The 16,455-nt window shown below is 41.5% G+C and overlaps 1 protein-coding gene across 5 annotated transcripts; it reads right to left on the minus strand.

Moving 5' to 3' along the window:
- Positions 1 to 16: 16 nt before the first annotated feature.
- ankha (ANKH inorganic pyrophosphate transport regulator a) lies at positions 17 to 15,941 on the minus strand. 5 transcript variants are annotated; one of them, XM_067485990.1, is made up of 13 exons: positions 10,614 to 11,197; positions 9,382 to 9,598; positions 9,030 to 9,148; positions 8,758 to 8,841; positions 8,494 to 8,664; positions 8,268 to 8,402; positions 7,524 to 7,616; positions 7,346 to 7,438; positions 3,168 to 3,297; positions 2,919 to 3,042; positions 2,615 to 2,714; positions 1,370 to 1,511; positions 17 to 1,121 (listed from the first exon to the last, which is right to left on the minus strand). In XM_067485990.1, the coding sequence occupies exons 1-12, from the start codon at positions 10,707 to 10,709 to the stop codon at positions 1,386 to 1,388; spliced, it is 1,488 nt and encodes a 495-aa protein (XP_067342091.1). In that variant the 5' UTR covers positions 10,710 to 11,197; the 3' UTR covers positions 17 to 1,121; positions 1,370 to 1,385. The 5 variants fall into 5 exon arrangements, 4 of the variants coding, with proteins under 4 accessions (XP_067342091.1, XP_067342092.1, XP_067342090.1 ...); XR_010911715.1 differs by lacking the exon at positions 2,615 to 2,714 and having other exon boundaries at positions 10,614 to 11,198; XM_067485991.1 differs by lacking the exon at positions 10,614 to 11,197 and adding an exon at positions 15,782 to 15,941 and having other exon boundaries at positions 17 to 1,511.
- Positions 15,942 to 16,455: the final 514 nt, after the last annotated feature.

Genomic DNA, 16,455 nt, shown 5'->3' on the forward strand with positions numbered 1-16,455 from the left:
GCCACCAAAGCAGGAGTTAATAATAAAGCATTTTATTTGCCAAATAAGAATGCCTATACAGTATATACAGTACATACGACAGTCTGAATACTACCAGAAAAATGTGTGGTAAAACAAAAGTAGATTGACTCCCAGACTGCATGGAAAGTGAACAATCATAACTGTATTCTGTAACACACGCAATGATACAGTGGCTTCTCTAACTGCTCAGACCCCTTCACTTTGTGCACAGTTTGTACATAAAGCTCAGTCACTCAAGGCCTATTCTCCATTTGTCCTTGAGAGGCTGAGCCAAATCCTGGACTTAAACTCCACAGAATATCCGTGAAGAGACCTGCAGGTGGCAGTTCACAGAGCAACTCTAAATTAGTTCTACAAGATATAGAATCAAGGGTCTGAAAACATTTGCAAATGAGATATCAGTTTTAGAGGATTAAAATATTTTCAAAAGTGTCTAAAAGCAAAAACATGCAGTTATGTTTAGTGGCTGCACTAAATTTCCATGCGACTGGTTGTCTATCTCTATCTTTCAGCCCCGTGAGACTTGAAGCCCGTCCAGGGTGACCCCACCTCTGGCCCAGTGACAGCTGTGATAGGCTTCAGCCCTTCTGCGATCATAAACAGGACAAGTAGTTTAGAGGTTTTCATTTTGTCATTATGGGTTATTGTGTGTAGATTGAGAAGCCAAAATTTGCAATTTTTTTCCATTTAAAAGCAAATCTACAACACAAAACGTGCACAAAATCAAGGGGTATGATTAGTTTCTGAAGTGACCATGACTGAGGGATTCCTGACCCCTCAGGGCAATTAAATATACACAATGCATTAACTATAAAACAACAATAATCTGTACACCATTGTATGTAAAGTACGATTGCACAACCCAACAAGTCCCACAACATGTCTACATTAGAATTCAAGCAAGGCCTTGCTGCTTAATCTTGATAAGATAACATAAAATAATAAACTCTGTATTTTGGCAACTCCACTAACATTCTACAGATGTTTCATTCTTGCTGCTGAGGAGGAAATGTTCTCCTGTGTCGATTTCCCTTGTTTACCAGTAAACGCATGACAGTGGTTGATACACCCGCTGATGTGATGATGCCAAACTGTGAGAACTGTTGAGAAGGTCGGAAGACAAAGGTATTTACACACATGTATGAACATTGGGACGTGCATGGCTTTCTTTACAGTGTGCGTTTTTAATGGTGTGTAGGTTGACGCCAAGAAGACCTTGTCACTGAAAGTTCAGTTCTGTGGGGAGAACCTCTTAAAACAACCATACTCGGGTCCTCTCTCCTCTCCAGCACTATAACACTCAGTGGTCTCTTCTTCAGCAAAGTTCCACGTGGAGGTCGGTTTTTACCTTCTCCTGTCACAGTTCATTCCTGCTGCTCCTCCTCCTCCTGGAGATTCTCAATGGCATCCACCTGAGTCCTGGAGCACACCTCGCTCATCGGGGCAGAGTCCTCACCCTCCACCACCAGCTCACTGGACATCTCGTTTCTCTGCAGAGACACCAACCAGGAGGGCAATAAAATCCACAGCCTCTTAAACCTCCCAGATAAAAAGACCGAACTGAGACCGCTGTGCTGCTGATCTAATGCTTGATAAACTTTGAAATAAAAGATCAGCCCCATTGTGTGGTTAATCCAGTTCTCACAACACGACGAGAGCTTTTAGAAGCATGCAGAGCCTCATTAGGTCGTGTTTTTGGTTAAGAGCACAAATGTGTAAAAGATAACAATTAAGACATAATGTGTCAAACCCAACATATGTAGGAAAGTAAAGATGAGAATGTTTTTAATCATTCTACATTTTGATATCTGCAATTTTGCTGTGCTGCCAAGAGCAGGATGAGACATCGCTTAATTTAGCACAAAGACTAGAAATGGGAAAACAAAAAAAGTCTGGTACAAAGTCACCTTTCCAGCACCTCTGAAGCTCTGTAGTAAAAGGCCTCATATAGTTTGTTTTGTACAAATTCTGTGTAAAGCGGTCAAATGTGGTTTTGCAATTCAACTTTTGTACCGATTAAACAAATAAGACAACGATAGTTTGTGAGCTTCAGATGTGCTGGTACGAGGATTTTGCATTTGTTTGACTGAGCTAATGCAGCTGTTGTCTCTCTTCTTGTAAGAGAAAACATGAAGCCTACATCGATCTTCTTATCAAACTCACAGCAAGAAGACATTTCACAAAGTGTGTAGTATTCCTTTAAAAGTAATTTGGGACAGAGTTAAGCGCTCTAGAGGGTGCTGTCAGCGATTGTGTTTGTCATTGTGGGACAGTGAAAGCTCTAATTTAAAGAGATATATTTGACAAGACTCTGAAATCTTGTTTTTTGGCATAACATTTTACCAGGCTGAATGGAAAATACAATAATAGCTAATGACAGACGCCAGGCACTTAATTAAAGGTTTTAAAGGTATTTTTCTTGGGTGTACCCTTGACTGAGTCACTTTGAATGAAGTCCCTATTCAAACCTAACAGGCTGAATAAATGTGAGATACACACCTGTTCCAAAATGGATCCAAAGGGATTTACAAAAAGCACAGAAAAAGGTGTGTACGCCTGTATTTCTAAGCGACCTTTGCTCAGGTGTTCTCACCTGTTGGCGATAAACATAGCATGCCGCTATGGCAACCATAGTCGACTCCCCGATGAAACCGGCAAGTAGGGATCCAACCCCAAGCGTGGCCCCATGAACCCTGAAAAACATTTAAGTTTTAAGATGCTGATTTGAGCGTTGTAGACGAGGAGTGACTTTATTCTCCTCCTCCTGTGTGAGGTTTGCACGAATAAAATTTGACATATCTAGGCAGAATAATACACAATAGTAAACACCACAGTGAGGCTGAGTCACAGGGCTGACCTTTGTGACCCTGGCTGTGCTCTCTGAAGTGTTGACTTACCCCATATAAGGCAGCACAACGAGACTGGTGATGAGGACAATGATGCGGAGAACTGAGCTGGGGGCCAGCACAAAGGTCTTTTTCAGGGTCATGAGCCACCCAGTCAAATGAGCCCGAACAGTCACTGCAAACATACAAAGTGGAAACATCACCCCACCGGTGTGAGCTTACACCCCAGTTAAAGCCGCAGCAGGACGACAAAATCCAGCTGCACACCGATGCTGAAAAACATCAGACGGGGAGTCTTACCTGGCAGAGGAAAAAAGGAGAATATTCGCAGTGGGACCACACACAGCTCAGCAAAAGCATGCTCCACTCCAATGACATCAACCAGGATCTTCTCTGACACGTGTGGAGTCCAAAACACCACAAAGCAAAGCTGGACACACGAGGAACAAAAGCAAATTCATTTTTGAGTTGGTTGCACCACAATAGAGCTCTCATTAGATTTCATTAGTTCATTAACTCAAGAGGCTTCCAATTCAACGTGGGCCTTTGAAGCTCAAATAAAACGAAGCGGGCGATCAAATGCATGATGGACAATGGTACTGTTTCTGGAAACAAAGTGTCTCAAAGCTGTTACTGTATTATCACAACGTTGGGGAGCATTAAACAGAAGAATGGAGCAAGTTCTCAGGGTGCAGCAGATCCTTAAAATTAGTTTTTACTTCCACTCTGACTTTGATATTTAATGTCACCATATTTTGCTGCACATTTTCTACGGAAGTGTGAGCTTTGCAGAATTAATTCACACTGTGCCTCTAATTATAGGGCGTAGCGTGAGAACTGACAGTTTAAATAGATGGTTTCTCTGCATTTCAACAACTTACAGTCACCAAAAAAGCAATGGCATGTTTTCTTTTAATGCATAATAAACAATATTTCTAAGCTAATAAAACACAGTCATGATGGTTCATTTCCTAATTGAACACACCCATTAAATATACAAAGTGCTGGAGGAAAAAGTAACGCCAAAAGTGTTTTAGCAACTGGTTGAACCACCTTCAGCAGCAATACCTGTGGTTTCTGTGGTTGTGGATTAGACCTGCACAAAGTGCAGGAGGACATTTGGACCACTCGTCTTACAGAAGTGCTTTAGTTCAGCCATATTTTTAGGATGACGGGTGTTAACGGCTCTCTTAATGTCTTGGATTGAGGTGTGGGCTCTGACTGGGTCACTCCAAAAGGTGGACTTTGTGTCTCCTGAAGCTATTCTGTAGATTTACTTTGATGTTTAGAGTCAGTGTCCTACTGCATCACATAGCTTTAGCCACCCTGTCCTGTAATGTATACTAATCCGGAATTCCGTTCCCGTCCACAATGGCAATGCTTCACGTCTTGAGCTGTTAATCTTTGTACATCACTGACTAATCCGTGTTGTGAGTTTGCAGTGATCTTGGCTTTTGCCCCCAATCCTATATAAAGTGGCCACATTCCCGAATCGTCTCCATTTGTAGACAATGTCTAACTAAATATCTGAACTCCTTCAGATGACTCAGTTACCCTTCCCAGCTATATGCAAATCCATAATATTGATTGTAGCTCCTCAGAGATTTTATGCAAGGCATGGCTCACATCAGCTGATGCCGCTTGTAAATAGCAAACTGACACTGCTTGAATGGTTTTTAAGTCAAGTTAGTTCTAAACCCCACCTCCATTCTTGGTTTATTAATTGGGTTCTAGGATTGCTAACACTTGTCTCCGGTGACATCAGAATCCTATTGTTGCTGTTATTTTTTCCATCATCAGTGTTTAATGGATATGTTCAATAAAGACATAAAAGATCATGACTCTGTGTTTTATCAGCTTAGCAATATTGTGTGTGTTGATATTTGAGACTTCAGTGCAGATTAGATTACATTTTCATGACCAATTTATGCAGGAAATTGCAAACAGTGCCATACGTTTTCCTTGTGACTATTCGGATGAAAAGTGGGGGGCTGGGAGACTGAAGCTGAACTGTCAAAGGCGTTTTTCTGGTTCCACTCTGACGATGCAATTTGATGCTGGCAACTGCTTAGCGACTGTCACTGGTGTGGTTGCGCATTTTCTCCTCAACTGGCTGACTCTCGCTGTGCTGTTATTGCAGATGTGAGCAACACTGACCATTTAATTATCAACATGTCAGCTGTGTGGCATCTGGCACTTTGCACTGAACATTTAAACATAACGAGTGTCAGCCCTCGTGCTACTGCTCCATTTGTGTTAAGACCTGCGAGTTCAAGGACAATGTGCACATGCACAAAAACCAGTCCTTCCGTTACTGAGAGGCAGTAAAATCTCTATTAAAACTCTTCTCCTTTATGGTTTCTTCATAGCAGATCAATGAACCTCCAACACGTAGCTCACACAAGATCACTCTCCAATTTTACCTTGACCTTTTTATTTTTTTTTGATCTTCTGTGGCTTCTATTATAATTTGTGTACGATGTTCGTCATTCTGGACAGTGTCTGAATGAATGAATACTAATTATTCTATTCTGCTACACAGATACATTACTGGAGGAGAAGAAAATGGGAGACGATTGGAAAAGTCTACAGCATTTTTAACATCTCACTGTTTTTTTTTTTAAAGATTTGGATATTTATCAGAAAATGATGAAGTGCCCAAAAACCATGTGGTTTTGGATACCCTGAACCTAAATTCTAGGAACAGATTACTTGTAACTGATGATTTCATTTAGTATCACCTTACCATCTATCATCATTTTAACAGGATGGAGGCACATGATAATGAATTTGCATGGTTTAAGCAAAACCGCAAGACTTTCCTGATTCAGCTGTGGCTCCTCTCAACAAGGTGAGACATCCACACTCACTGCCTCAACATTCCCAACAAACTGTATTTTCATAAGACAAAATTATTTGTTGCAGAACATTACTCATTTCCCTTCTCAAACATGCTTAGTTTTCCTCCTCTGCTGTTTTTCCTCAGTTGCCTTTTTGCCATCTGTAATCAGAACAAGCCTGGACATGAGGGCTGTCAGCTTGTATTTTCAACACCGCCACAGGTCATACCTACTGTAACTGTCTGCCAGGGCTGTGCTGAACACCTGCATACAAGGCATGTTTACAGCTCTGGGACTCCACATCTGGTGTGCCATTCTACTCCTCCTCTTCCTAAAAGGCCCAACCTTGGCCACAAACTTCCTGTTTTTCTTATTTGAGCTTAAAAAGATACATTCTGGAGCTGAGGCTCCTCTTTATTTATCGGAATTTACTTCTCATCTCATTAACACTTAGTAGAAGGCAGACAAGATCAGAGAGAGTGGATCTTAGATCTGCTGCGGGAATTACCCAAACATTTAGCTGAAAAACAACAGCAGCATGATCAATGTGACCTCACCACTCATCACTGAGCAGAAAACTACACCTGCGTGAGCTTTAGGAATGTGGTAACTGATTTGTTTTATGAGGATGCCTATTTTAATATGCGCGTAAAGCTTGGGTGGCATTGTCGTGCAAGAAACAAAAGCCTCTGCACCTCTTCACAAATTCAACTCGAGTGTGTTTCTCTTTCTCAGTGCAACCTGAAACAACCATATATATTTAAGCTTTCATAATTTTAACATTTTTTAAAATGTCTTGTTCTGAGAGAGCACTCAGGTGACTTAGCAATAAAGCTTTTAAAAGCAATGCCTTTAGCAAGCTTTGCAAAAATGATGTCAAACACGTTTCTGCATATCAAGAGACTCGTTATGTCAGGCTTTTGAACCCTGACCGACACACGGTATCATCTCATCTGTGATACAGTAGGATGATAACGGAATTGCCGTCATAAAGATGGGACTGTGTGTAATATAAGTGGGCATTTGTAGTACATTTCTTCACAAGATGACCTGCTCAGGATGAGGAACTGCACAGCACCCCGGTAGGCAAATGACTACTGGCTGTAAAAAAGGTCAAGTCTCAGTGAAGGGCATCTTAGGCCACAAATAAATACAAGTGTGGAACTGTCTAGAAATTGTCACTGAAACTTTGTGTTGTCTCGACTACCAGAGGGGTAGATGCATCTAAATTTTTACTGTTTAGTCAATAAGACACCAGAATATAGAAAATGCTTGTCAGAGTTTTGCACAGGTGTTGTCCTCAAACAACATGTTTTATCAGAGCAAAAAATAAATAAATTTAAACTTTCTATTAAATTTGATGATCTAACAAAAGGAAAAAGCAGCAGATCTTTATATTTGAAAAACTACAACCATAAAAGTTTCCTTAATAACTGACTACAATAAGTAGAAAATAATGAAATATGATTACATTGATTAAATTAATAATCATTTACATTTCAGCTCTAAGCCAGAGGTTAAGGATTGTTTGCACAAAGACCAAAAAAACAATGCATTAACCACATATTCTGAGAGAATAATGGGCAAAAACTGATGTGCCTGAAAAGAACAAAACAAAAAGATTCACCCTCATCTTACCGTGAGTGACAGAGCCAGACAGCAGAATGTAAACTTATTAATATGGGACTTGTTGATGGGGCTGCCAGGGTTCAGCTTGTTGCTGGGGTTGTTCTGAGGAGATAGAAAAACAAGTGGCATTAACGCAACATAAACTGTTACCGCGGCGACAAACCTGTGTAGAGGGAGTCTGGTTTACCTTGTCAAATGCAGGGTACACTGCTCTCAGCTCAGTTAGCCACCCGTAGGGCATGTGACCCACAGGGTATGTCGCTGTGAGCACAGCCACGGCCTGGAACGACAAAGACCCCATCAGTGCACCACCACACACAGCTTAATTAATTAAAGACAGGTGCGCAACAGTGGCTGACATGAAAACAACATGTGTCTCTAACTTTCACAGCGGCATGTGTTTTTTCACAACCTTATGACTGGATATCAGCCTTGAACATGTTGTTGGTTCCCCCAACAACAACAACAACAACAACAACAACAGACGGTGTTAGACTATGCAGCAGGGCAGCGGGGCCATGCAGAAATGTTTTCACTCAGTGTAATCATGGCCTAGAGTTTCACATGAACATGGTGAATCACCCAAACCACTGGCAGCCACTGCTGTCAACGATTTCCAGTTCATTCTGGTAAACAGCTTTGTATTGCCTCTAGTATTTGGGGTCTCTGTAGGCCAGAAAGCTCCAGAGGGAGGCTGTTAGCATCTGGCAGTTTACCTGCAATAACCTGAGGGTGCAAATCAGTCCACTGGCGTCACACACACACAGTAGCTAGGAAGTCTCTCTTAATGATGCTCCACATAAACCAGGAGCCCAGAATACTAGTAATTTGATGTTTTGGTTTTTATTTTTTTTTAAATCTAACTCTATAGTTAAAGCTATAAAAAATATTTTCTAGAAAAAAGTATGAATGTAATGTTTGATCCGCTCACCTCTGTTGCATAACCGGTGTCTTTGAGGTCGCGAGACACAAACAGGTTGACGATGGGTCGACTGATGCGCTGAGTGGCCAGGATGAGGGCCAGGGGCCACCAGAAACTCAGCATCTTTTTGATGGTGGCATCGCCCTGTAGACGCCAAGAAGAACCCGGTAAATCATACTGGTTTATATAAGGCAGCTAACAACCAACCAACAAATGAGCAGAAGGCAGCACCTACCCCCACATCAAGCCCACTGGAGTCTGGGATGTTATCGTGAATGTTACAGTAGTAACCCAGACCCACGATGCTAAACCGGACCAAGGCACCCATGTAGAGGGAGAGGATTGGGATGAGTAAAGGCTCCACACACTCCAGGTTACTGTGGAGGAGGATGGCCACGAACACAATCTGCAGGACACAACACAGATGATAAACACAGACAATAACAGACTATAAAGTTGGCTTTGAATTGAATAAAAAGTAAAGAGGGGATCCCATTACCTGGGCCAACACATCAGAAATTGAGGCCGAGCCTACGATGACACTGTACTTGTGCTTGAGGAGTATCCCTGCATGGATCCACGCCTTCAAACAGAACACACAGGGAAACAAACAGGCGCTTTATTTTGGCTCAGTGTCAGGCTTTTAACAGAAGTGAGCTACAGTGAAGCAGGGAAAACACTGTCACACACCTACAAAACCAGAAGGAAAACTAAGGATTAATCACATCTCTGCTTCGGTCAGGGGAGTTTAAATCTGTTTCATGCACTCACCATTGCATCCAACAAAGGGAATGCAGCCAGATATAAGAAAGCCCTTCTTGTCTTGTTCCCCACAGAGTCATCCACATGGTGGAGCTTATTAATGATGTAGTATCCTAAATCTGTGTAAGCTAGAGAAAGGAAAAAAAAAAAAAAAAAAAAAAAAAAAAAACATGAAATCACGAGTAAGCATTTTACTGTTGTGAAGACCAGGAGTGGCAATTTTCCCCAGAAGGAAAGCTGTCAAAACAGTGTTTCACAAACTTTAGGTTTGCCACAAATCCCAAAACTTCATTTTTTTACAGGATGAGGTTTAGCGCAGCATGTCATCATGTGTGTGCACAAACAACCCGTAAACACACACCTATCAAGATGTGCAAGACGAATGCGATGACCCCGGCCGCCACCATGCAGAACACGGCCTTCCTCCGGTCCCTTTTGCTGTTCACAAACACCAAACCCACATTCTTGAAGTCACTCATGGGTCCAGTGAAGAACTTCATCAGGGAGTAGGCCAGGCCATAGCTGGCCAGCATTTCAACTGCATCCTCTTTGACTGTGGCTATGCCCCTGTTGAGGGCCTGGAAAAGATAGCACAGGGAGGGTGTGGGTAAGGAGAGGGGTCAGGAAGGGGGAACAGAAGTTCAACTTGGTAGTCTGACCAGCCCACATGACCATGACTTAGCCTAACTTTATCTCTGACCAGATGGCAGCTGCTGCTCCACTGCAGCCTTTTACTGTTGCCGTGCATTAAATTGAAGAGTGACACTTGCTGCACTGAAACAATAAAACTAGACCTTTGGTTAGTGCAAACCAGTGAGCACCATGATAAAGTCAAGACAGTAAACACCCACGACACTTCAATATTTCCATTCAGTTGAACCTCAAGACCAAGTAGAACAGCTGCCCTTCTCCTTTTTTGCTGGACTCTGAGCTATTTATACCAACGGGCAGAGCAATTGCATAACTTTAAGCCTTATCTCCCGGTCTCCATGTGTTTTTTTTTCTTTTCCCCTCACTATTTGCACAATGTCATTCAGGAAGGGCAGGTCTGTAGTACGGCTGAGACAGCACACGCAGAAATACCGGCTGTGTCTAATCTGTGTACATGATCCGCCGCCATCATCATCATCATCATCATCTACAAACAGGCCACGGTTCAGATTTATGCTGATATCCAATGACATAACAAATCCCCGGCAGGCAAGTGGCGTGTGCTGCCTGGATAATAAATAACAGTGAAATGATCAGGAGCCCAGAGCATTTGGTATCAAGCGTGACGACCTTTTTTTATTTTAATACATTTGTAAAAAAAAAAAAAAAAAAATCACAGAATAAACAGGCCTTTATCTGAGGTTGAGCTCCCCTCTTCCTCCGACATAATGTATACATAAAGCTAAGCTAACTGTAGCCTCAGCGCAAGCAAAGCGTCTTAACCTGACAAATGATCCTCTGTCCGTGCGCTTGTTTTCCGCTCACACGCTGATGCTCGGCGGCTGACAACGGCTAAATAAATACATCGTAAACCGCTAGCTTCTGCTAACAGCGGCGAGAGCCTGACCTACAGTGACAAGAGCACAGCCAGAGAAAGGTTACCTGTTCCCCGAGGTCGATGGCAACATTGGTGATAGCCAAAGGCACCAGAAAGCGGATGAGAGGCCAGTAAGGACTGAAAGATGGAAACTCCACCATAATACAAGCCGGGCTGACAGAGCGAGGGGCATCTGCCTCGGTCTTGATGGATTAAGAGGAAAATCACAGATTAGCGGCTAGAAGGAGATGAGAGCACCGGTATTTCTAGCGAGAACAAGAGAGAAAAAGGGACAGCGGCAGGAGCCGGGGCTCCTGTAGCGGCAGCGCTTCACAATGCTTCGATGCTGCTGCTGCTGCTGCGCGGAGGCGAAGGTCAGCGGAAATTTCAGCGCGGCGCATCTTCGTCGCAAATCATCGTGGAGGGGGTGGGGGGGAGACGCGAGGCAACAGCAAACAGCGCCGAATTTGAGCGAAGAAGCGTCTGGCGGTTACGCCGGTGGGTATTTATGTAAGAAAGCTGAGCCGAGGCTGGTTAGGTTAGTGCTCGGGCTGCGCATTGGGGCTGCGCCTGTGCTGTGGAGTCTGGTTGGTGCCGTGGACCCTCCCCGAGGCTCGAGCCGTGCCGCCCGCACGTGGGGCTGGAACCGCCGCGTGACATCACCACCGAGTCAGAACCCTCTTCGGTGTTTGTGCACGAAACCAACACACAACGCATGTTTACATTACTGCTACGACACACACACACACACAGCTGACCTGTCACACAATTCAACGTTCGGGTTTTGTCTGTATGTACACGACACCAAATATTAAGAAAATGTGACTGGACCTTGGTACAACGAACAGCTGTATTTAATTCATGGTGCAAAATGTACCTAAAAATATAATTGTATTTTCGCAGTTATTTTTTTTTAGATATGACATTTAAACATGAGTATATGGGTCTTATATCAAAAACAAACTTTAGTTTAAAAGAAAAAAAAACTTTAAAACTGCTTTACAAATCCACTCCAACCAAGTACGTAAGTAAACAGATAAACAATCTTAGGTTGTGAAATACTGGCCCCTGGTGGGCACGTTTGCACAAAATAGTTCAAAGATAATTATATTTTAATTCTTATTTTATATGCAAATGCGAAACAATACCGAATATATATATACATATATACACTTCAGCACAAACCATTTCTATCTAATTCCCCTAAACTGTGCTGATTATGTCCGTGACACATGTATTGTGATGAAGTCAGACAAATAAACTTTCATTATGAACATATGTCAGTGATCCACACAAATACTTTTTTATGTAATGTATAATTTGAGTGGGTATAAGCAGAGTTAACATGATAACAAAGCCTCTTTTTTTGATTAAATTCATAATCCTGCATTTTCATCTTTAAACCAGGAAATCAGCTAACAAGTGTATCATTGCACATTTTGGCTAAAGGAAAATATAATCATTAATGTGCTTAACTGAAAATGTAATGTGACTTCACTTGTCAGAAATTGGTTTAATGTAATTGTGAAATTGCTTGCAACCTTTGGTTAGAGCATAACGGTTTGTTTTTGGCTGCAGGAACAGTCAGTCAACTTGAGTCAGTGAGTTCACCTTGAGTTAAGTTTTTCACAGTCTTTCACTTATTGAAGGAGGCATGAAAATGCATGCTGTTATTCTACAATCAGTCCCTCATTCGCTAGCAGCTTTCACTGTGGTCTGTGTAGAGTTAATCTGTGAACTGCAGGAGTGTGATACCGTTGCAGTGTCAGAGGTGTGAGTAAAGCCTGAACAATGTTCAGTCAAAACACGAAGTTGTTTGTGCTGCTGCATGGTTCCCGAGGGAGGTTCAGTAACAATTTTACCTTCTGACACAACCTTTAACAGTTTGACATACCTTTCTTTGACAACCTATGGTCAAATCTGATGTTTATGGGAGTTTGTATCTGCAAGTGGTGTTTGTGTGATAAATCCTAAAATTTCAACCTTTTTCCCTTTGATGTCTGGATGGTTTTGTTACATCCACAGCTAAACGCTCACAGGTTTTTCAGTAGTGGGGGACTTTGTGGCTTTCTTCTGAAAGTAAATTATTGACTATTACTGGTTTTTGTGCAAACAGTGCAAAAGTGTAACATGTGTCTATCTCGTTCTGAGAGTGTGATTTGGGATAGCAAAGAGAGAGTGGTCCGCAGAATCCCCTGTGTGACACTGTATTAGGCTAATTTGTGTATTCTGCAACAGACCGAATCACATTTTTTTTAATTAATATTTATCTGAGAATATAAGAATAAAAGAAATTAATATCATTTTGTTGCTGTAGATTGTGGCAATAAGATCTCAGGTATTTACCTGAAAGTGTTTTACACATTATTAAACATTTATTCTAGTGTGTTTCCCCCCTTCTTTTATGCATTCACATTAGCAAAAGGATAAAATGCTTTTTAGAGTAGCAGATGTCTCATATCACACTCATCTGGATACTCGTTTGCTGTTGACATTTATTATAAGTAAGATGTTTGGGTTTTATTGAAGTACTCTGGCTCCAGGATGTCTGGAATTTGCCATTTGATAAACAATCATAAGGTATTTCATAATACACTGCCTGTATTCATAGCAGGAGATTATGGACCTAAACTTTCTTTGTGAAAATAAGTCACAAGGAAATTATTTTTTTTGGGGGGGGGGTTCCTATAGGAGATTTCTTTAAAAAAATAAATAAATGACTGGCAAAGTGATTAAAATAAAACACATTTATCTTTATTTATAGTTTATTTAAATCTTCAGTCATCCAACACATTTCACATAGTGCTGAAATGCAGTAAAGAGGATGTAGGTAAACCTATTGTATTGGTAAGTGGACAGCAGAAGTGAAGTCCCTATCTGTTGTGTTTGTATTCACCAGGGGGTTTCAGCTGCCATGATGGGCCCCCTTGTGGCCAATTAAGAAGCCAGCAGCTCTCACTCTCACGAATACGCCTCAGGTGAGCAGCTTAGTAATTATGTAATAATCATGGACATCGACCTGGCATGGTTCACACAGATTAAAGATCTCAATGGCTGTTTTTACATTTTAATCATGTGAGTTGTTGGGTGAGATTTTTGTGACATCTGTCCAGGAGTTACCGTTTAAAAAAAAAAAAAAAAAAAAAAAAAAAGGACATCACAAATTGGTGCATCATATGTCACTCTCCCTGTTAAATAAAAACAGATAAATGAGTCCTGTTAAAGAGCTGATGTTGTGTGATCCAATGATTTACTGAAGGCCTGATGTTAAACATTTTCAAAGTTTTTTTCCCATACAAAAACGTTTGAGCATCTGTTGGTAACAAGACAACAGGATTGTGTCCCCAAAGTAAACAGTGCGAGTGCTAGATTAATCAATGGCAGTTGTTGATAATGCACTGCACAGTCCTTCACAAGCCTTACATTTAAACGTTCAAACCAATGTAAGTTACATCAACGGTTACAAGTTAAATCAACAACTATGAAGCGACTATGAAGCGTACAATACATTTGTGTGTGCTCTGTCCAGCTGTGCGCTTTTTATGAAACTATCAATCTAAATTCAGATGTCCTTTTTTTTCATCAACTTTGTCGACTTTTGTGCAAGACATGCCAACTCCCATGCATGTTTCAAATCTACAGGTGGGCAAGCCTGGTCACAAATTAAACCACAGCAGTACCATAGCATTCCAAGTATTCAGAAGATGCAACCATTAAACAGGAAAGAGAGGCAAGAGCAGGTGAAACCTTAAGACACCGCAGCTGTGATTTATTCCAAAGGCAACACAGATGCAGTGAACATCTCCTGTGTACAGTTTACTGTCATTGAGACTGTCAGTTTTCTCAACCACTTAATTATGAGATCATGATCTCTAAAATCATTCACTGACACTTTCACATACTCACTGAGGTAGAGGTCAGAGGTTTCTGTCTGACTTGAAAAGTTACTTAATGCCTGGCTGAAAAGCTATGTTTCACTGCCCTCTCTGGTTGAAAGTTTCAAGTGTGTTTTTGGTTGGGTGCGATCATAAGTGCTTTGTTGTACCTGTAAACACAGCCAGCAGTTATGGGGAAGTACAAGCAAGACAAAAAGGTCCCGTAAACCGCTGGTGGTCAGCAAAAACTCAGGGTATTAAATTATTAACTTTGATGGCAACATCGCCTGTACGTTGGAAATACTGTAAATCATCATCATAGCAAATTAGCAAATTATGTAATTTGCTAATTTGCTGTGGTGGAAGAAGTTCCCTAGGGGAACTTGGTTGCAGGCAAAGATGGCAGACTACCAACAGAAAGAAGGTGATATTAGCTGGAAGTGGGCAGATGATGGACCGTAAACAAAGATGGTTGGGGTGATCAATAGGGTTAGGAAAAGCCACCGTTAAAGATGAAGGACCAGAGATATCCAGCCGAGCTTAAAAGTCTGCAATCTCTTATCTTTGCCTTTAGGCAGGTGCCGCTCAGAAAAAAAACTGAAGCAAATGTAGCAATACCACAGTGTAGAAATAAACAATCAGTTACAAGTAGAAATTCCCGGAGTTCAAATCCTTATAGGAATGAAAGTATTTGCTCAAACAATCCTTTCCTCATTATGCGAAATGGCTCATTTCAAATCATTGTTTGACTTTTGCATTGTAATTGTTGATACATAATTGTGTTCATCACTTTAATGCTGTAGCTGGTACCGTGGATCTTATTTTGATAAGCATATTTGAAACTGAATTTTACACCAGAGAGGAAACACTCTGTACATTCACAAGTATTGTGAGCAATACTTAGTTTCATGTGAATCCATCAAATAGTTGTGGAGATATTTCATTCAGCTATAGGATGGAGCCATCCATGGACAGACTGATGCAGCCATCCATAAAGTTATGCTTCTCAAGTGCGTTCAATACATGCTGTTGAGCTCATTTTGTGAATTCAAATCTTCACTCCGGCCCCTACGCTGACAGAATGTTTCCAGCTTTGCCCAGTAAGCCCAGATTTAGCATCAAATGAAGCATCTGATGTTTAGTTGTCACTGTAGCGCTAGAGTGTGTCGATGCATGTTAGACATGCGCTGAACCGCAGAGAGAGGAAGTAGCAGTTGTTTGACAGAAAATAACTTTAACATGGGAAAAAAATCTGCACAGTCATTCATTCGTGCTCATCTTTTTACAAACAAACACACACACAAACACAAACACACACAGGATGTTAATGGAAATTAAATGTGTCACCACCTACTCACATTCCATGTGTTCTTTCTCATGTTCCACAAAGCAGATTTATGATCTCCTCAGAATATCGACGACTGTTACAGAACAAAATGCCATAATAAAACAACTCAAACAATCCACATTCATGAGGATAGACCATCTCAAAATGATGGGTGTGCTGTATATTCCCTCTCTTCTGTCCCCGGTTACATTTTTTGTGTCATGTTCCTTTCTCTTAAACTGCCTTCTCTCCTTCGGGCTTTGGATTTAAGGTCATCATCTTGCGACTTCTGGCTCTTATCGTGGACCCCAAACAAAAAACATAAAAGATCAAAAACTCCGACAGCTGACAATCTCCTCCCACCAATTTACAACACAAGCAATGCCCTGCCTTACCATAACCATGACCTGTGCCTCTCCTCAGATCAAACCTGAATCACAACTCTGTCCGTTGCCCCCATAAACATCCACTAACTCACATCCTCATGCTGCAGGTGTGGTCTGTTTTTAGTGAAATTGACTCGATGTACCTGTTGACCCACTTTTCTGTGAAAAGTTGAAATTCATGGAAGCACTAGAATAATCCCACCTCATCTAGGTAGAGGTCTTTAAACTTATGCAACAAAGTGTTCAGTGGGGAATACACAGGGAACGTTACACACTTGTTACCACAGCAATCATGGGGCTGAGCTGGCTATTTCAGTGT

The sequence above is a fragment of the Channa argus genome, chromosome 19 (assembly GCF_033026475.1).
Source record: "Channa argus isolate prfri chromosome 19, Channa argus male v1.0, whole genome shotgun sequence".
In the NCBI taxonomy this organism is placed as follows: Eukaryota; Metazoa; Chordata; class Actinopteri; order Anabantiformes; family Channidae; genus Channa; species Channa argus.